A 21,900-nucleotide genomic window follows, 5' to 3' on the forward strand; every position below is an offset into this window, starting at 1 on the left:
CCGGCCTGCGTGGGGTCCTCGCCCACCCCTCGGCCCGCACACCCCCTCGACCCGGGGCCTCACTGGCGGCCCCGGCGGGCCACTCAAGAGTCAAGCATCGCGACCGCCTCCTGGGTGTCGACCGCCGTCCCAGGCGCAGGGACACGGCGTGGACCAGACAGGCGAGGTCGGGGGCCTGGGGGACCTGAGTGCTGGGAGGGGGCATCGCGGGGGCACCTTCGCACCTTCACCCTCTTCCAACCTTAGTTCGGCCGGCCGCATTGCGTTCACTTACAGCGAGGCCTTCGCTGGCCCCCTGTGTTAAAGTCACCATTCCTCTCTTCACTACCAAACAGTTCTGTGCTTGCTGCTGCTGCTGCTAAGTCGCTTCAGTCATGTCCGACTCTGTGCGACCCCATAGACAGCCCACCAGGCTCCCCCGTCCCTGGGATTCTCCAGGCAAGAACACTGGAGTGGGTTGCCATTTCCTTCTCCAGTGCATGAAAGTGAAAAGTGAAAGTGAAGTCGCACAGTCGTGTCCGACTCCTCGCGACCCCATGGATTGCATGCAGCCTTCCAGGCTCCTCCGTCCATGGGATTTGCCAGGCAAGAGTACTGGAGTGGGTTGCCATTGCCTTCTCCGAGCTCTGTGCTTACCTCCGTCTAATTCTTCTCAATCATTCCTTGTTCATTCGACTTACTCTTCTCTCTCCCTGACTGGAAACCCGCCGGGGCAGGGTTTGCTGCCAGCCCCAAGGCTGGCACCTGGTAGCCTCTTAACTACGTGTTTGAGGAATAAATGAGCTTTAACCACCACAGATCTATCATTGTCAAACTTACACTACAGCCTGAATGAACCTTGGAAACATTATTCTAAGTGAAAGACACAGAAGAACGGGAATTGTATGAGTCCATTTATATGAAATGTCCAGAACAGGCCAATCCATAGAGACAGAAAGGAAATTAGTGGTTACTCAGGGCTGGGATGTTGAGGGAAATAGTGTGGCTGTTAAGGGATGTTTTTGGGCAGGAGTGTGATAAAAAATGTTCTGAAATTCGGTCATAATAATGATTGAACAACTCTGAATAGATGAAAAACCACTGAATTGTACAGTTAAAAAGGGTGGATTGGGATTTCCCCAGCGGTCCAGTGGTTAGGACACGGCACTTTCATGCCATGGAGCAGGTTCGATTCTTGGTTGGGGAGCTAAGATCCCACAAGCCGCAGAGCACAAACAAAATTTAAAAAATAAATAAAAACTAAGGAAGTACTCAGTATCAAAAGGGACAAGCACAAAAGGGAAAACATTACTCACCCAAGGAGAACAGCTGTCAGTACCTAAGTGTAGAGCAGCCCTGTGTTTTTTGCATGCACGTGATTCTGTGTGGTGCAGGCCCTTTGGAGAGGTGTCAGTGAACTGCCAGCCCTGTCCCAAGAACAGCTGGGCCTGGGGTGGGGGGCGGGTGGGAGGGATAGGGAGGGAGGTGGTGTTGGGGATGGAGTGAGGCCTAGGAGAACTGTTCCTTGCAGCTGCAGCCCTAGCTCCCCAGGGAGCCTCCAGGTCCCTGAGTCTCTTGGAGGAGGAGGGAAGGAGGAGGCAGGCAGCTCTCTAAACACTCTGTTCTCACCAGAGGTTTGTCCTTGGCCCAGCTTTCCTCCCAAAGGCTGAGTAATCTAGAAAAATTGCAGCCCAGCATAAGTGAGCCAGCCTGGGGGCCACCCTGGATCACGTCTGCAAGTGGAATTCTTGGCTCAGTTCCTCCAGTAAATTTGTAACTGTTTAGATTGGAGGGTAAGAAGCAACAGACCAGTAAATGGGTGAAGCCACAGAGGTTTGCTGGCCCAGGCCTTGGTCGTCCCTAATCTCAGATTAAAAGAGAAAAGACTTTCTTCCCCTCAGTTGGCATTTCTGCTTCCTGCTTCCTTCTCCGCAGAACTTGCCTCCCCAGCTGTGCCTGGATTTGGGCCCTGGCTCGGTGCCAACTGGACCAGCTGCACTGTGTGCCTCCATTTCCCACCTCCAAATGGGGTAGCCTTTGTTCCTTTCGTGGTGTTGACAAATTAATACATGATGAATGAATGATATAATGAATGAATGAATAATAAATGAATTAATACATGCTGACTACTTCCATCAGTGCCCCATGCATGTTAGTCGCTCAGTTGTGTCTGACTCTTTCTGACCCATGGACTGTAACCCGTCAGGCTCATCTGTCCACAGGATTTTCCAGGCAAGAATACTGGAGTGGATTGCCATTTCCTTCTCCAGGGGATTTTCCCAACCCAGGGATCAAACACAGGTTTTCTGCAGTGCAGGCAGATTCTTTACCATCTGAGCCACCAGGGAAGCATAAAACCCCATGAACAAAGCTCCATAAATTTGAACTTTTGTTGATGATGCCTGTCTACCAGTTAGAAAACTCTTCCTTAGCTGAAGACTTTGTTTCCTGTTAAAATAGAAATCATTTGAAAATGGATTCTATGAGTCATTGACACCTTAGCATTCATTCATCAGCTTCAGGCGCTTTCTCAAGATCATCTTGTTTCATGACTAGAGGGAAAGGAAGAGGCCAGCCCCTAAGAGGGGTAGAGAGAAGAGGGGAGGGGAGGCAGATATAAGGCGCTAAATGTACACAAAGCTTCCTGCGTGTCACGGCTTCTCCTGGAGCTGATGCTGTCTTGGGACCTGTCAGGTCAGAACTGCTGGTCACTTACTGCTGAGGTTTCTAAGGAAGCTGGCCTGGCCCACAGCTTGACTCTGTTTGCCATGGTTCCCTGTTTGCCTGCTGTGAAAATGAAATGCTTGGCATTTCAGGGTTGCACAGCTGGCTGTGGTCCAAGGTCAGCAGGTAACCCTGACTAGCCACGTCTCCCATGGAGTCTTCAAGCCTCTCGTGTGAAACCCAGCGCGTGGATAAAAGCCTTCGCAAAACTGTGTGGCCAGGAGAGCCACATAAGTAATACAATTACTTGTGATTCATTCACTGCTACACCCCCTGCCCTTCCTGATAGGATTATAACGGAAAAAACTCTCAGTGTTTTCATTTGACTTGGAAAACCTGGACCTGGTGTTTGGTATCGGTCTAGGGTGGTTGAACTCTCAAGCTCTAGAGCTGTGCTGGGCCATTTCTATTTTAATTAGTTAGAATTACATGAAATTTAAAATGCACTTTCTCAGTTGCCTTACCTCCATGTCACATCCTGACTGGTCACCTGTAGCTAGTGCATAGCACAGATTATAGAACAATGCCACTTCTCAGAACATTCCAGAGATGCTGCCCTAGAGGACCTCTCATTAACTGTATGACTTTGAGTAAGTTGCTTGTCTCTCTGGGCCTCAGTTTCCTCATCTTCAAAATGGGAGTTCATCTACTCAATAGCAAATACTTTTTGAGTGCCAGCCATATGCCAGGTACTCTTTTAGGTGCTGCGGATATAGCGCTAAACACAGATAAATAAAATGGTGGGACTTCCCTGGTGGTCCAGTGACCAAGACTCCACGCTCCCAATGCAGGAGGCCTGGGTTCGATCCCTGGTCAGGGAACTAGGTCCTACAGGCCACACCTAAGTGTGTGTATGCCCCAACTAAAGATCCCATGTGCCACAACTAAGACCTAGCGAGGCCAAATAAATAAATAAATATGAAAAAATATACAAGTAGGTAAAATTGTGACTCTCATAGAGCTGCCATAGGGGTGGGGCCAGAGTCCCTTATCTCTGAGAGTTATCTTGAGGATTAAATAAAATAGAACAGGCAAAGCATTTAACAGGGCACATTCCAAGTTCTTGAGAACCGTTCATTCTGTTATGACTACTAATCTGCCCAGCCCCTTCTCCCACAGCCCTGCCACCTGATGGTAAACAGAGAGCATGCATACCTCTACATCTGGTGGTAGAGTATGCATGGCAGATATTGCTAATTGATCACAGCACTTTCCCACTGAGCCCTGAGGTACTGACGGGATTCTAGGAACAGCACGGAGCAGCACTCTCAGATACATCCTTTTCAACATCTCTTCCAAGCTCCCCCGTGAGCTGCAGGCCCCCTTAGTTTCTGTCTATAGAGTTCAAGCTCAGACTTCAGGCCCAAGCCTGACTCTTCTTAGGGAAAAGAGCAAGTGCCTGGTTGATACCTTGTCAGCCAAGCAGCTGGTCCTGCTTTGACCTCCTGCCAGCAACTGGCTCCTTGCTCCACTGCTTCTTGGAGTGGGGTCTGGCCGTGTTCTCACCAGGGCTCCTGCAGTCTTGAATATCGTTTGTCTCCTTTATTCAAGAAAAGTGGATTGTCCCTAGGTGGACAAACAGTCCTGGCCAGAAAAGTTTGAGTGAAATGTCAGGATGGGCCTGACATCCAAAGTGGGAGAGAGACACAGGAACTTGCAGTTGTAATATAGTGATATAAGGGGCGGGTGGAGGCTGGCCCCCAGCCGTCGGGACCCAGGGGAGGAGGAACACTAGGTCCCCAGGGAAGGGTCTGCTCCATGGGAGGGGGTGTCATCCTTCTCCATCTCTGAACTGCCTGTCCCTGCTCTTGTTCTCCCCCACTGCAGGGACTGACCTGGGCAGCCCACCCTGACTCAGCAGGGCTGTCGTCTCTCTGGGTCGACCATCATTTTGGTTCTGGTGGTTGCATTCATTCAGTCATTCATTCAGTATGCCACGTAGTTACAGCATGTGGTGTGAAGATACCAGACTTCAGCCCTCGCTTCTACCACTTGCCAGCTGTGTGACTTTGGGCAAATTGCTCAGCCTCTCTGTACCTTGCTTTCCTCCTCTGAGGAATGAGGTTTACAGTGAGGCAGTAGAGTCTGTCTACCTGCCTCCCCTTCCATGGAGAGGGCTTAGCATGATGACCTGTGTGTGATACTGGCTCACTGATATTTTCATTCACACATACATCTCCAGATCCCCAGAGATTTTTTTTTTTTTTGCTCTTTTTTTGCTCTGTTGGCATGGTTAATTCCAGGAATGAACATTTTTTTTTTTCAAATGCTAAACTTCCCTGACACCCCTGAGATAAAGCTTTTCTGTGCATGACTTAAAACTGTGGGGCAGTGACACCTGAGCTGTGTTTGAAAGGGTAAGTGGGAGATTCTAGGCAGATGAGAGTGGTGAAGGGGGTCTCAGGCAGAGGAAACTGCATGTGCAAAGACCCGGAGGAGTGAAGCAGTGGACAGTTGAGGAGGAACTCTGGTTGGCTGGACATGGGGTGCTTGCAGGGGTCCATGCAGGGGAAGCTGGACTCAATGAGAACAGAAACCCTTTGGCAGTGAGCTGGGTGCCTGGCTAGTGTGGTTGAAGTAGCTTTACCTGTGTATATATGTATGTATTATTTTATTGAAGTATAGTTGACTTATAATGTTGTATTAACTTCTGCTGTACAGCACAGCAGTTCAGTTATATGTGTATATACATTCTTTTCCATTATGGTTTATCACAGAATATTGAATACAGTTCCCTGTGTCTACTCTAGGACCTTGCCCCTACCCTCTCCCTCTGACCCCCTTGGTGGGCTGGTACCAATACGGCCCTGGCTGGAATGTCCTTCCCCTGCCCCTTCCTTCTGAATCAGTCTCAGAGAATTCTTAACACCATAAAGGAAAAAAGAATTATATCAGTGATGCCAATTGGCAAGCAGGGTGGGCTCTGGTTGTTACCCATCTGCTTGTGCTCAGATTCATTCTTCACCTTCTCTGTGTCCTAGAAGTCCGACCTTGATGGAAGGCATCACCTGGGCTCTCTCCCCTGTGACTTCCTATTGGGTTGAACCAGTGGGAGGCACCAGATGGAGACAGGAGGGCAAGAGGAGAAAGGTGGGGAACTCCCTGTAGTCCCTAGATTCTCTTCAGGGACTTCCCTGCTGGTACAGTGGCTAGGACTCTGCACTCCCAATGCAGGTGTCCTGGGTTAGATCCCTGGTTAGGGAACTAGATCCCACACGTGCAACTAATGGATCCTACATACAGTATGAAGCCACAACTCCTGAGCCCCTGTGCTTAAACTACTGAAGCCCACACACCCTAGAGTCTGTGCTCCACAAGAAGAGAAGCTATCGAAATGAGAAGCCCATGCACTGCAACTAGGGAGTAGCCCCCTGCTCACCGCAACTAAAACCCACATGCAGCAATGAAGACCTTGTGCAACCAAAACTAAAATTAATTAATTTAAAAAAAGGGACCCTGCATGCTGCAATGAAGATTGCAGATCCTGAGTGTCCCTACTAAGACCCAGTGCAGCCAAATAAATAAATGTATTCTCATGCTCAGTCATGCCCGACTCTGCGACTGCGTGGACTGTAGCCCACCAGGCTTCTCTGTCCATGGGATTTTTCAAGCAAGAGTACTGGAGTGGGTTGCCATTTCCTCCTCCAGGGCATATTCCCCACTCAGGACTGAACCTGCAACTCCTGTGTCTCCTGCATTGCAGGCAGATTCTTTACAGCTGAGCCACCTGGGAAGCCCTAATAAATACATACATAGATATATACATACACACTTATTTCAAAAAATAAATTCTCTTCAGAATCCATCTAATGTGCCTTCTGTTTGCTGTCAGCACTCTGACTCCAAACACTGGGAAAATTTGCCTTTCAATCTATTTATCTGTCAGTTTTCCAAAATGGCTTATAGAATAGTCTGCTTTCTCCCTCATACTGTCAGCATGGAGAACCTGAACTTCTGGTTTAAGGGGAAGAGAAATCTGAACCGTCTGTCTTACATGGTAGGAAGTACATGAGGATGTACAACCAAAAGACCTGGCACTTGTACTTAAATGTGTGTGGCAATGTCAGCTGGCTGAGCCTCAGTCTCCCCACCAATAAAATGGGCATAATAGAGTGACCCTGCCAATCAGCCTGTAGCCAGCAATATGTCTACTATTGTGAGATCACAGAAGGAATATTTAATGAATGAAAGAGCACATGATGGATGACCAAGTAATATGAGCTAATGCACACACAAAAAGGCACTTTGAGTTTCAAAGCTTTTAATTTTTTCAAAGCTTTAATTGAGTTTCAAAGTTTTAATTTTTATAGTTATTTTTTTAAGACACTCTCTTAACTAGCTTTCATTAAACTGACTCACTAGGTTACTGAACTTGTCCTATTTCTTCTGTGAAACACACGTGCATACTGAACTCTCCACCTACATACTTCTTCCTCACCTTTGTCCTCTACCCTTAGGCAGAGTGTGTGTGTTTGCTCCCAAACTTGTGTATGGCAGTTGTGTTTATTATCATCAATAATTGATTCCATTAAGTGTTACAGAAATCATGGAAACATGAGGGTAAAAAGAAAGAATATTGTCTCTATGAAAACTGAAATGAAACTTGGGAAAACTTGAAGCCCCTGATTAAGGAAATTGACATCAAATGAACTGTAGAAACCAGGGAAGAGAAGGTGGAAGGGACTGTGAACTCCAGGTAAAGGGTTCATTCTGCACATCGACGGTTTTGAAAGATTCTTTAGGTTCTGTAACCACCATAAAGAATGGGAAATGGGAAATCACAATAGAAGGTTATAGAAGGTCCATGCAAGAAGAAAGATACAGGGCTATAAACAAGAATGAAATAATGCCATTTGCAGCAACGTGGATGGACCTAGAGATTATCATACTAAGTGAAGTAATCGGAGTAAGACAAATACCATGTAATAGCACTGATCTGCAATCTGAAAAATAAAACAAGTGAACTTATTACAAAACATAAACTCAGGCATAGCAAATTTATAATTACCAAAGGGGAAGAGGGAGGAGGGATAAAGTAGGGATTTAGGATTACAGATATGCACTACTATATGAAACAGGCAAACAAGAACCTACTATCTGGTACAGGTAACTATATTCAATATCTTATAATAATCTACAATGGAAAAGAATCTGCAAAAGAGTAGATATAAATATAACTGAAGTACTTTGCTATACATCTGAAACTAACACAATATTGTAAATCGACTATACTTCAATTAAAAAAAATACACTAGTGTATTTCAGCCAGCCTGTGCTCAAAGAAGAACATATACATATACTTGTTGCTGCTGCTGCTGCTAAGTCGCATCAGTCGTGTCCAACTCTGTGCGACCCCATAGACCGCAGCCCACCAGGCTCCCCCATCGCTGGGATTCTCCAGGCAAGAACACTGGAGTGGGTTGCCATTTCCTTCTCCATTGCATGAAAGTGAAAAGTGAAAGTGAAGTTGCTCAGTAGTGTCTGACTCTTCGGGACCCTATAGACTGCAGCCTACCAGGCTCCTCTGCCCAAGGGATTTTCCAGGCAAGAGTACTGGAGTGGGTTGCCATTGTCTTCTTCAGCAGGCTGCTGTTATGGGGTGCTAAAAGCCAAAAAGATGCTTATTTTAACAAATACCGCAGAAAATTGTGGCTTTTTATTTGCATATTGTTCACATTAATTTATTCCTCTCTATAGACCTCCTCTGGATAATAGTTTCCCTTAGCCAACATAAAATAAACACTTCAGGAAAATTTTTATTTGACCCTGAAAGTATATTTTAAATGTCCTAGGGAAAATTATTGTTTAAAGAAATTAAATGATAGCTTTTTGTTTGTTTGTTTGTTTGTAGTGGAACCAAGAACCAAAATTTTCACATATTATGTTTGCTTAAAGTCAGGCGGATCTACATACATCTTACTGTCTGTGAGAAACTTACAGCCTGTGAATGACTAAACACACCACACCAAGGGGAAATAAAACAGGTTTTCACAAAGCAAGTTTAAAAGTTTAACTGATAATACCGGATCCCCTGGGTTACTGAAATTTCTTTGTCATGTCAAAAGTAGAAGCTAGTTCAAAATAGCAACGGTCACTAGACCAAGAATTAACTCTCACAAATCCTTTGCTGTGATGGGGAGCTCACTACCTCCCAGGAAAGCCAAATTCAGTTCCATCAGAAAAGAGTTTTCTTCTTCTCCTTTTTTTTTTTTTATCAATATATTTTGAAAATTGAAGTGCAGCTGATTTACAATGTTGTGTTAATTTCTATGAAAGAGAAAGATCTTCTTTATATTGACTCCAACTCTGTCTTCCTGTAATCGGGTTAGATCTGCTCCCAGGAGGGTCGTATAAGACTACCTTCAGGACTTCCCTGCTGGTTCAGCGGTCAAGAATCCACTTGCCAATGCAAGGGTTGTGGGTTTGATCCCTGATCTGGGAAGATCCCACATGCCACAGAGCAATTAAGTCCAAGTGCCACAATTACTGAGCCTGACCTCTGGAGCCTGTGAGCCACAACAAAAGTCACCACAGTGAGAAGCCCATGCACCGCAATTAGACAAAAAGAGTAACCCCTGCTCACTGCAACTAGACAAAGCCTGTGTGCAGCAACAAAAACCCAATGCAGCCAAGTCTTTCTTTTTTTTTTTTTAAAAGAACACTATTATCTGCTGTAAGAGGGACTTCCTCCCAAGTGAAGGGGCAGTTCCCCTATCCTCCACAAAGCCACCCTCCTGCAGGATAAACCACATCTGTGGCTTCGCATCCCTCCCAGTGTCTGCTGGGGTCCTCCTTTAAGCACAATCCCCACATCAGAACACAATTCTCAAGGCGTGGTCTGACCAGCTTGACCATGTCTTCTTCCCTGGTTCTGGACATTAGAACGCCTCCTTCTAAGTACCCTCCGCCTCCTCCTAACTACCCTCCTTGACCCTGAAGGGCTAGGAGGATGGTGGTGGAGTGGGAGAAGGGGTCCCCTTTGCAGGATGCTGGGTCTGATAGTGGAAGACCCTGGTGAGAGAGTGGAAGGCAGGAGGGAAGAAACGGCAGGGGTATTTCTACCCGTCTCTGGAGCAAATCTCCAGTAGCCATACCTTCTCTGAGCTGCAGCATCCCTTAGGTGATTTCAGCTCTACTCTAGTGTCCCCTGACCCTGTCTCTCTGACCCAGGGCTGCTCACCCATCTCTGGGCTGTGGCTGATTTCTTGGGGTGCACCAACCTGCTGGACTTCTCTGCTCGCCGCTGTAGTCAATATCCTTCATTCAATTCTTCCTGCTTATATACTTCCCCACTCGCTGAATGAGCTCTGTATATAGTTTCTGTTTCCTGGTGGAGTTTTGTGTGCCACGTCTAGTAAGGCAATTTAAAGTTTCATACTGATTGGAAAGGGGAGGGGGAGGGTGGCTGGCACTTAAAATATCAGCTGCTTTTTGGGACTTGCCTGGTGGCCCAGTGGTTTAGACTCTTTACTCCCAATGTAGGGGGCGTGGGTTTGATCCCTTGTCAGGGAAGTAAGATTCTCATGCTGCATGGGTGCGACTAAAAAAAAAATTTTTTAAGTAGTTGCTTTTATTGCCTTTGATATGATTTTCCACATGTGGTCCTCACTTCATGGAAGAGGAGACTGAGGCTCAGGAAGGGAATGGCAGAGCCAGGGTTTGGGAGAGAAATTTTCTGAACCTTCAGCCATTAGACCACACTGCTCCACTCAGAGGCTTGCACCCACCCTGCCCTTACTCACTGGTAGATAAAATCCTAGATCATGTTGCCCTTCCAGTGTCTTCTTGCTGGATTTCTGGAGTCCAGGCGGAGTTCTCTCTGGGTGACTCACAGTTCCTGAGAAAGACCATTTGGGAGGAGGTAGGTATTACGTTCCCTCTGTCAATAGCTCAGCACCTTCACTTCCCAAAAGCTCCAGGGGCCCTCTTTTCAGAGATTTGACAATGAGTGAGCTCAGCACCGATTCTATAAATACCTTTTTCCATAAATATCTATTCCATGTAAGACACCTGCTTTAGAATGACAACCACCTTGCTGAGAACAGCAAATTTCAGGGTTATGTTTTATTTCCATCTCTAATTACAGCTGAGATGGGATTTCTTCCTTCCTTTCCTTCTTTTAATGTACAGCCCCAAGGTAAATGTGGGAACTAGGACACTGACCTTCAAAATTCTGTAGGTTATTATTTGCAATCACAGAAACAAAGCTCATGCAGAAATGATGGTCTTAAAAAGTCAGCACAGTGTTTCTAGAATGGAGCACACATGGCTGAGCTACTCTGGGTCAGTTTCACTGTGTCCAGACTCTGCCTCTTCCTGGGGAGGCTCAGACCCCTGACGTCATGCCGCCTGGGTTCTAACAGTGTCTCTGCAAGGCTCTTGCTGTGTGACCTGGGGAGATGGTGCCACCTCTCAGTGCTTCAGTTCCCTCCTTTATGTTGCAGCGGTTAGTGGCTCTGTCTTCTTGGGCTGACGTGAGAATTACTTGAGAAAATAGTCGTACAGCACTTAGCACGGTGGCCAGCACAGAGAACACAACCCATAGTAAGCTATTACTCACTCTGCATGAATGCCAAGTCTCTTCAGTCGTGTCCGACTCTTTGCAACCCCATGGAGGGTAGCCCACCAGGCTCCTGTGTCCGCAGGATTCTCCAGGCAAGAATACTGGAGTGGGTTGTCATGCCCTCCTCCAGGGGATCTTCCTGACCCAGGGATTGAAACTGTTTCTCTCATGTCTCCTGCATTGGCAGGCAGGTTCTTTACCACTGAGCCACCTGGGAAGCCCCCTGATTACTATCCCTAATACTGCATAATATAGTTACTATATCATGAATAGGGTACATAGATGCTGTATTAACATTATATCAATATACTGTCTCATTGCCCCTCACCACTCACTGTCCCCTTCTTCTCCCCTGCCTGATATCACAGGGATGGGTCCTAGCTTGTCCCATTAAATATATATATATTTATTTATTTATTTTACTTGGCTGTACTGGGTCTTAGTTGACACATGTGCAATCTTTAGTTGTGGCGTGTAGGATCTAACTCCCCAACCAGGGATCAAATCCGGACCCCTTGCTTTTGGAGTGCAGAGTCTTAGCCACTGGATCACCAGGGAAGTTCCCATCCTTTGTGTATTTTTATTACTTAAAAAAAATTTTTAATTAATTTTATTTGTTTATTTTTGGCTGTGCTAGGTCTTTGTTGCCACGTGAGTTTTTCTCTAATTGTGGTGAGCGGGCTTCTCACTGCGGTGGCGTCTCTCGTTGAGAGCACAGGCTCTAGGGCACAAGGGCTCAATAGTCTCAGCTCCTGGGTTCCGGAGCACAGGCTCAAGAGTTGTGGCCCACAGGCTTAGTTTCTCTGTGGTATGTGGGAATCTTCTGGGATCAGGGATTGAACCTGTGTCTCTTATACTGGCAGGCAGATTCTCTACCACTGAGCCACCAGGGAAGTCCCCTTTCAATATTTTTAAATTTGGTTACCTGTCTTTTATTTTTTATTAAACATGCCTGAATTCTACTAACTCTGGGCTTTCCCATCATGGAGTCATTGCTTTCTCTCCACTGTCCAGGCCTATTTGAACTGAGTTTCCATTTGGGCTTCCCTGGTGGCTCAGATGGTAAAGAATCCCTTTGTAATGCAGAAAACACATACAGGAGACACGAGTTCCATACCTGGGTCAGGAATATCCCCCGGAGAAGGGAATGGCTACCCACTCCAGTATTCCTGCCTGGAGAATCCCATGGACAGAGGAGCCTGGTGGGCTAGAGTCTGTGGGGTCACAAAGAATCAGATACGACTGAGCGACTAACACTCAAGTGTTAACAAGCAAGAAGACTACCCACACCAAAGTGGCTTGTCTCCCTCCAAGACTAATTCCCATGAGGGCAGGGAGCGTGTTTGTCTAGCTCTTACATGTAACGTTGTTACTGCCCAAGTTTAAGAATCTAGAGATGAGATTTCACAAAAAGATTCAGATTATTTGCTTTCCTTAGACAACTGGAAGGCTTGGCCTCATTATGCTAAGATTCCTGCATAGCAACTGGGACAGATCTGAGGACCAGCAGCCCCCTTTAAAAGGGCAGTTCTGAAGATGAAACTGACACCCAGAGGAGAATGACCTTCAGGAAAAAATGTTCTTAGACTGTGTACTTGGCTCATTCACATTACGTGCCTGCCCCCTACAGGCAAGTGTGTGTGTGATCCCTTTAGACACACAATAGGCCCAGGGCCAGAATAAATGAATGGATGGGTGGATAAATGAATGAATAAATGAATGAATTTATACCTGCTCTCAATTTTTTTTTTTGGTCCCACCATGTGGCAAGTGGGATTTTATTTCCCTGACCAGGGATCAAATCCAAGCCCGTGCATTGGAAGTGCAGATCCACTGGATCGCCAGCGAAGCCCCTCCCCCAATTCCTGACATAGTAGCTAGCACATTGTTGTTGTTCAGCCGTTAAGTTGTGTCCAGCTCTTTGTGACCCCATAGACTGGACTGCCAAGCTTCCCTGTCCTTCACTATCTCCCAGTCCATTAAGTCAGTGATGTCATCCAACCATCTCATCTTGTCACCCTCTTCTCTGGCTGCTCTCAATCTTTCCCAGCACCCGGGTCTTTTCCAATGAGTCGGCTCTTCGAATCAACTGGCCAAAGTATTGGAGCTTCAGCTTCAGCATCGGTCCTTCCAATGAATGTTCAAAGTTGATTTCCTTTAGGATTGACTGGTTTGATCTCCTTGCTGTCCAAGGGACTCTCAAGAGTCTTTTCCAGCACCAGAGTTCGAAAGCATCAATTCTTCAGCACTCAGCCTTCATTATGGTCCAACTCTCACATATTTACGTGACTACTGGAAATACCATAGCTTTGATTATACGGACCTTTGTGATGGTTTGGCAAAATGATGTCTCTGCTTTTTATTACACAGTCTAGGTTTGTCATAGCACATAATATATGTCAAATATTTTGATCTGATTTTTTTCTAAAGAAACGCGAGCTTGATTAGATTGATTTTTATATTGTGTGGATCTCAGATTTAAACAAATATTCACACAGCGAATTTATTACTGGGGTGCAGTTTATTGTTCTGCCTTAGCTGGGCATATTGTCTTCACAATGCTCAAAATCAGATTTTGTTTCAAAACCCACCTTACACCTTCAGTCCAGTAGAGGGCGACAGCAACTACAAATAGGAGAAACACAGTTAAAGGTGGAAGCATCCAGATAAAGTCGAGGCACCCAGGCAGGGTCCCTGAACTCTGGAATCAAATTCAGGCTAGAAACCACTTTGTTGTTGTTGTTTAACATTCTTAATAGATAGTGCATTCATATGTTCAAAAACAGAACAGGATAGATAGAAGTAAAATGGTATATGGTAAAATCTCTCTCCTTCTCCTCTTCCCTTTGTACCTGGCTTCCTTCCTCATCTCCATCTCAGGCACAACTCTTTTATTTTTCTCTTGTGTGTTCTTCCAGAGGTGTTTATGCACATATGGACGAACACAAATATCTCTGTACTCCCTCCCCCGACTTTAAAAAGCTAGCTGCACAAGAAGGTGTTTTGATCATACTGTTCTGTACTTTGCCTTGTTCCATCACGATGTAGACTGTAGATCTATCATTAATGTAGACGGTAGATCTATCAGTAACAGTGCATAGAGAGAAGCCCCCTACTCTCTTTGTTTTTCCAGCTTCATATTTCTCCACGGCACACCTGTATCATTATCTCTTCATCCAGCCCCCCATCAATGAGGGGCTTCTGCTACTAGCAATAAAGCTCAATGATTCAGTTCAGTTCAGTTGCTCAGTCATGTCTGACTCTGCGACCCCATGGACTGCAGCACTCCAGGCTTCCTTGTCCATCACCAACTCCCTGGAGCTTGCTCAAACTCATCCATCGAGTCAGTGGTTACTTGAATGATGATTACTCAGTGATTACTTGACTGTGTCTATAGCAGCGACCATCAGCCCCAGTTGCCCATGAAAATGATGAAAGGGGATTTTAAAAATCCCAGCCCTTAAGTCATACTTCAGATGAACTACATCAGAATCTCTGAGTGTGGGACCAAGGCACACAGGCCGCCCTATGTCCTGTTGATGTTTCTAGGGGAAACTGGCCAAGAGCACAGAGATTTGCAACGTTGCTAGATATTGACAAGTGGCTTCCATGCCTGGTTGTGCTAACTTGCACTCCTACCAGCTTGTATGAGATGGCCTGAGTCTTCATGGCTTCACCAACAAAGCATGCTTGTCAAATTTTGCTTTTTTGCTAAACTGTTAGTTTTTTTTTTTTTAAGTTATCTCAGTTTTGCTTCAATTTGCATTTCTCTTATTAGGGCTTGAGACTGAGCATCTTCTCATTGTTTAAGAGCCTTCTGACCTGTCTGGTCATATCCTGTGCTCACTTTTCTTTTTTCTCCCTTCTCTCTGGCTGTGCGACAGGGCTTGCAAGATCTTAGTTCCCCAAACCCAACCCTCCTCACCTCCCCAGGAGTGGAAGCATGGAGTCCTAAGCGCTGGACTGCCAGGGAATTCCCTCTTTTTCCTAGGTTGGTTTCTCTATATGTCAGCGAGGTACCTTCTTCCTGATTTGAGTTGCAAATACTTTCTACTGCTCTGCTGCCTTGTTTTGTTTTCTTTTTTTTCCCCTCGAAGAAGACTTTTTACATATCTGAATGTAACTATCTTTCGTTATGGCTTTTGGATTTTGAGTCACGGTTAGTTTGGTTTCCCATTCCAATCTTATAAAGGAAGCTTCCCATGTGTTCTTATGACACTTTTGTGGTTTCCTTTATTTACAGGCAAATCTTTGATCCTTTTGGAATTTACCTTGATCTGCGGTGTGAGGTATGGCTCCATCTTTGGCTTGCTTTCTAATAACTAATTATCCCATTATCTTCATCAGGGAGTAAGGTAGGAGCTGCTTTGAGCTGCATCCAACTGGAATTTCTTTGTTTTTGCCTTTTAATTTATAGCAATACCAGCTCCTACTTTCCCCACTCACCTTCCCCCATGTGCCTGTTCAATGCTCGATTGATTTTTGTTTGTTTACCATTAAGAATTAATTTTATTATTGATTGAACATTGTCCCTGACCTTTGGGGTTTCTATTTACGATTTATTTTAGTTGATAACCAACAACAATGATCTTTTGTTGAATGTCTAACATATTTGTTGACAAGTTTCATTAAACATGAACCATAAAGCAAACCTATGATGTCAGTTGTAGTTGTTGTTTAGTCGCTAAGTTATGTTCGAATCTAAAGTGGTCGGTACTATTACTATTCCATTGGAGGAAGGTAATCAGAGAGTTTCTGAGGCTTGTCCAAAGGCCTACAGTTAAAAAGAGGCAACACTGGATGCGATTCAAGAGCCGGGTCTTGGGGGGTCCAGCCTTTTTACTTGCCTGAACCCTGTAACTGGTCTTTGTGGAATGATTGCAGGAGGGAATGAATGACTGAGTCAGTGAGGGAAGGAAGAAGACAGAATGAGTCAGCTCCTGCCCTCAGTGGAACCCAAAGGGGGAGATAAGATGTGAATGCAAATAACCAGAGCGTAAAGTAAACAGTGACCCCACCAGTGTTTTGGAAGCAGTCCACTTTCTATCCCCTCCTATCTAACAATCTTACTTCTTTCCAATTTCTCCCTACCTAGAAACCACGGAGCCCAACACTGGGCCAGGGCAGTTTGATGCAGTAAGTCACCCATGTGGAGCTTCCCTGTGGAGCTCTGCAGCCCAGGAGCCCTGGTGGGGAGGAGGGAGGTAGAGGAAGGGATAGGGAGGAGGGGGGGGGTGCAAAGTGAGAGAGAGAGGAGGCGAGAGGACAAGAGCTTGAAGACAAGGAATAGGGAGGAGGTAAACGGAGTTGTTGTTTGGGGGAATAAGGAGGACTAGGGGAGGCTGGGGTAGGAGATGAGGGAAGGGAGGGGAGGTGGGAATAGGGAGGAAGGAGGGAGAAGGGGTTAGGGAAGTGGGAAGAGCAAGGGGAGGAGGTGAGGCGAGGAGCGGGCAGTGAATGAGGAGGGAGACTCAAGAAGGGAGGAGGGAGAGGGAGTAGAGAGAGGGAAAGGAGAAACAGGGCTTGGGGAGGAGGAAATGGGGGAGGAGTTAGGGGAGTGGAAGAACAAGAAAGGGTTGGGGGAGGGAGAAAAGAAGAGGAGGAGGGAGGAGAAGAGCGGGGAGGGAGAAGAAGAGGGGAGGAGGGAGAAAAAGCCCCTCTCTCCAGCCCCCTTCTCAGGGTTGCGCAACCCACTCGGGCTGGGATTGGTCGCTGGCGGGTAAAGACGCCACGCCCCGACACGCTCTGTGACCAATAGCGATAGGGGGTGGGGCGTAATGCGTCCTCGGAGGCCAATGGGCGAAGGGGGGCGGGGCTGCGTGGCCTGGGTCTAGCTCGCTTTCCTAGCGCACTCGGAGCCACCGCCGCTCTCCGAGCTCGGAGCTCTCCTTCTCTCGCTGCTGTCGCCAGCTGCCCGCCCGCCCGCTTGCCCGCCCGCCTTCCGCGCGTCCCCGCCCCGCTCCGCTCCGCTCCCTGCAGCCCGCCCCAAGCGCGCTCATCTGTCGCTGCGAGCACAGTATCCCCACTGCGGCCCCGCGGCGATGGCCACCAAGATCGACAAAGAGGCTTGCCGAACGGCGTACAACCTGGTGCGCGACGACAGCTCGGCCGTCATCTGGTGAGGAACTTTGCATTGCTCTTCGAGCCCCGCTGCCTGAGCTCACAAGGGGCCTGGTGCGCTGAGCCGTCTTCCAGACGGGACGGATTAAGGGTCATCCCCGTGCGGTCTCCCCACAGTCTTAACCCGGGACAGCGTGGAAAGCCAGCGCTGGCTTTTCGCTAGCCAGAGCATCTTTTAGATTGTTCTGTGGAAGCTCGGCACCGTTCAGGCACCAACGCTGATGTGTATGTGTATGTGTGTGTTTTTCTCTTCTCCCAATCCAAAGGGTGACTTTTAAATATGACGGCTCCACCATCGTCCCCGGCGAGCAGGGAGCGGAATATCAGGACTTCATCCAACAGTGCACAGGTAGGGAGACGCGCCTTCTGGGGGGACTCCCGGTCTTTTGGAACAAGGTCAATGCTAGGGAGGAGTCTGAGGCCACTCTGGGCGCCCCCAGCGCTGGAGGAACCAGATTGGAGCGTTCGAAAGCCTCCACAAGCCTTCTCTCCTCTGGGCATCCAGAACAACCAGAGGTGACCGGCAGCCTCCTCCCTCTCACAGTAACCTTTTCAGGCGGGACAGCTCCTTTGCCCCCATGGTCACTAGCTTTCCACCGTTAACTCATGGAGTTCCAAACTCCAGGGTCCAGCCCTCCCGGGTTTCCCCTTTCATTAGTCAGAGAGCCAAAATAAAAACAATCCTGGTGCTTATTGAAGGAGAAAGAAATGGTTAGCGACAGCCCTCTCCTTTCTGCTGCAATCATTGTCCATGTGCTGGTGATGTGTTTTTGTTCATAGAATATAGAGCAGAATATGAAAGCGTACATACCATATGATCCCATTTATGTGAAATTTTAGAAAAGGCAAAGCTAATCTGTAGCGTGAAAAGTCAGAAAAGTGGTCGGGCTAGCCACTGACTGGGGGGAGGCATATGGAAGGTGGGGTGGGGTCTCAAGGGGTTGGGAATATTCTGTATTTTGATTTGGGAGGCAGTTACACAGGTGTGTACATATAAGAAATCTTTCAAGCAAAATCTTTAGGATTTGTAAACTTTGTGCCTTTCCCTGGGTTGTCTTGAACCAGTAAGTGGAAAAAACACATGCATGTACAACCACAACCTCCAATCCTTGCCCCCCAACACACACCACTGAAGCAAAAGGCCCAGCATCACTGGTAATAAGGCCCTTTAAAGCTAAGCTTGGAGGATGGGCTCTTTTTCTGGGCTCTGGGCTCTAGCTTGGAAATAGATATTTTCAGACAAAGGCAGTACGGCCTGAAAGTTAGGGTGGGGACCTAGAGTCAGCAAGGTAGGTTTGAATCCCCTTGTGGCCACTTTCTAGCTGTGTGGTTTGGGGCAAGTTACTTAATCTCTTGGGGCCTTGGTTTCCTCCCCTGTAATCTTAGAGGGCTGTCGAAAAGATAGGTGAGTCAGTGCCTGTACAGATGACATGGTCATTTGTGAAATAAATAAAAAATACAACACTATGCTCAAGATCATGCAACAGCCCCTTTCCTTTATTCAAAGGACTATTTTGAATTTATTCTAATTCAAAGAATATCTATAAAGTGTCTGCTGTGGGCTGGGTGGTACTGAGATTTACCATCCCCCCCACACAAAAAAAATCTCCCAACTAAAACATCTCCCAGAGCTACCTCTAGACCTTCACTCACTGCTTTTGGACAGGATTGTTTAAAATGTTGTTGTTTAGTTAAGTCGTGTCCAACTCTTTTGTGACCCCATGGACTGTAGCCTGCCTGTAGGCTCCTCTGTCTGTGCAATTTCCTAGGCAAGAATACTAGAGTGGGTTGTCATTTCCTTCTCCAGGGGATCTTCCCGACCCAGGGATGGAACCCAAGTCTCCTGCATTGGCAGGCGGATTCTGTACCACTGAGCCATCTGAGGAACCCTTTGTTTAAAAGCAGATGTGTAAAATACTATCATAACTCACATCTATTGAGGTGCATGGGGCCAGGATTGAAAGCCAGGCCCCTGACTCAGGAACCCTGTCTCTCAGCCACCTCTGTCCTTTCACCACCATGATGCCTGCTTTCACAAGTGGAGTAAGTGCAGCCTCCTGGGGTTTGGTGTATAACTGGGAGGCTCAGCAGTATTTTTTGCCTTGCCGGCTCTGAGCTTTTCTCACAAGCCAGCTTCCTTCCTCTCTGGACAGTAAAGTAGCAGTTTCCTCCTGCTAGCCATCCATCATCCCCACCCCCTGCCATCAGACTGGGGTCTTCTCCTCCCACCCACCCCCCAGCTTCTGAAGCTATTGTTCTGTCCATTGAGTAGGAGAAGGTGACCCCGGGAATAAAGAGCATCCTGTGAGTGGATTCTGAATTGGGGAGGCTGTGGTCAGAGAACACTTCCTCCCTCCCTGGGGCTTCCTTCCCCCAATAATAGGGATGGCAGTGGGGAGGGCCTGGTGGGAGAGCTAAAAATGCTTTCCCTGCTGCTTGTTGAGCTTATGAATGGGCCATAGGATCTGAAGGCTCCGTCTGCTCTGGCTGGAAGTCCGCCTTCCTTCCCCAGCCGTCTGTTGGACAAATGCATAGGCAAGCTGTGGTTGCCGTGCCTGCTCTTGTTTGTCTTAGGAAAGCCTGTTCTATCATGCCACCGCGTCCTCCTAACTCAGTGACCAAGGGTTCGGAACGCTGACTAGTAGCTTTCTACACGCAAGTCACTGCACTGGGCACACCTTGTCTCCGTTTCTGAGCTTGCTTCCCTTCCGTACGTAGGTGGGGAAACGGAGTCCCAGAGAGGTTAAGTGACTTGCCTGCAAGTCACAGCAAGGTCGTGGCAGGCCCGGGGCCTTGAACCCGGGCAGAGTGGCTTTGAGGCCTGTGCTCTTGACCTCTTCTCACTAAGAAAGTGGTTTAGAAGCTCATTCCTGAGTCGTGGAGCATCTTTGCTGTACAGCAGGTTCTGGTCGGGGCTGGTGGGATTGTTGGCAGTTACAGAAGACACGTTCGCCCACTCCTGTGATGCAGGGAGGCCTCTCCGTGGCCCTCATCTCTGGCCAGGTGTCCTGACAAGCCGGAGGGTCTAGTGCTCCTGGTCTGGCATAGCCTTCCTATTTCCAAAGCTCTCACAAGGTCACAGGGGACCTGGGAGCCTAAAAACAGTGCCTGGTCGCTCCTCCGTCTGCCCTGGGGGAACGAGGGGCTTGGAGGGCCCCCCACCCCCACTGTGGGCTTTCTCTCCTCCTTGATATCCTTGCCCTGCCCCCCATCCTTGCTCTGAAATGCCCTCTTTCGCCCCTCCTTTGCCCTCTGGCTACTATCTTTCTTCCGTCCTCTGCACCCCGCCCCCCCCCACCGCCCCCCCCACCGGTTCTTCTTCGGAATGGAATCTCCCATTAAGCCTCTCCCTGTCACCCCTCCTCCGCCCCCCAGGCTGGCCTGTCCTTGTCCCCAGGCACTGGTTCCTGAAGGTCATGAACTGGAAGGTCGCTGGGCCGCCCTTGTCCTCCTGTTTCTTGCTGACAGGATCTGGAGCCCTCTGGGCCCCACACTGGCTCTTCTGGTGCCGGCCTCACCTGGCCCCTTCCTTCTGTACTGACCGCTCCATCACCGCTTCTGCTCTTACTTCTCACCCCAAACTTCAGTCCGTGTGGGATGGTTAGAGATCTGTCAGGTGCAGTGAAAGGAGCCCAGTGCAGTAAACTTCCTACTCCCTCACCCCCGAAGAAAAGAAATCAGTCTTAGCTTCTGTGGTTGGAAAGTCCAGGTAAAGTACTAGCTGCAGATATGGCTGTCCGAACTCACCCCCCTCCCCCAGCCCTGTTTTCCTCCTTGATCGCCTGTCTTGGGGGCAGGAGGGCAAGTTCTCCCTGAGCAGTGACGAGATAACCTCTAACCACCCAGCTTCCAGGCTTTGGGGAGGAGAGAGAGACCGACTGCCACGGATTTCCGATTTCCGCAGAAGTCTCCAGACTGAGAGACTCTGACTGGGTTCATGTGCGCATGTGAACTAATCCCTGCAATTCTGGCTGTCTATACCTGGATCAGTGCCCATGCCTGGAGTGGGGGAGGGGCACCCCCCACCAAACCAGGAGACAGTGGGGGAGGGGTAGCCCCACCAAACCAGCAGGTGGAGTCGGGGAGGGTGGGTTCCTAAGGGAAGAGTGAAGGCGAGGGCATGCTGCTTGCAGAAGAGGGGCAGACCCAAAGAGTCCATGTCCACCCTTTATTGCAACAGTCTCTCAGCCCATGGTCCTTCTTGTCTTAAATTCATTCTATCCCCCTCCACCCCCAAAAATGGAAGTGAAAGTGAAGTTGCTCAGTCGTGTCTGACTGTCTGCAACCCCATGGACTGTAGCCTACCAGGCTCCTCTGTCCATGGGATTTTCCAGGCAAGGGTACTGGAGTGGGTTGCCTTTTCCTTCTCCAGGGGATCTTCCCAACCCAGGGATTGAACCTGTGTATTTTGAATTGGCAGGTAGAGTCTTACCACTGAGCCACCAGGGAAGCCTGCAAAGTAACTTTTCCTAAATCGTGGGTCTCCTCAAGTTCCTTCTCTGCTCCTTAACCAT

At 47.9% G+C, this 21,900-nt stretch overlaps 1 protein-coding gene across 2 annotated transcripts in view; it reads left to right on the plus strand.

Moving 5' to 3' along the window:
* The first annotated feature begins 8 nt into the window (after positions 1-8).
* The window catches only part of COTL1 (coactosin like F-actin binding protein 1), a 61,486-nt gene continuing 39,594 nt past the window's right edge, over positions 9-21,900 (plus strand). The window contains exons 1-5 of one of the 2 annotated variants that reach the window (XM_027513896.1): positions 9-166; positions 15,510-15,555; positions 16,362-16,402; positions 17,284-17,384; positions 17,653-17,735. In XM_027513896.1, coding sequence (XP_027369697.1) covers positions 17,308-17,384; positions 17,653-17,735 — 160 coding nt within the window. In that variant the 5' untranslated portion in view covers positions 9-166; positions 15,510-15,555; positions 16,362-16,402; positions 17,284-17,307. Of the gene's footprint in view, positions 167-15,509; positions 15,556-16,361; positions 16,403-17,113; positions 17,385-17,652; positions 17,736-21,900 lie in introns of both variants that reach the window. The other variant, XM_027513895.1, reaches the window with a different exon arrangement.

This window comes from Bos indicus x Bos taurus, chromosome 18, assembly GCF_003369695.1.
Source record: "Bos indicus x Bos taurus breed Angus x Brahman F1 hybrid chromosome 18, Bos_hybrid_MaternalHap_v2.0, whole genome shotgun sequence".
NCBI lineage: Eukaryota > Metazoa > Chordata > Mammalia > Artiodactyla > Bovidae > Bos > Bos indicus x Bos taurus.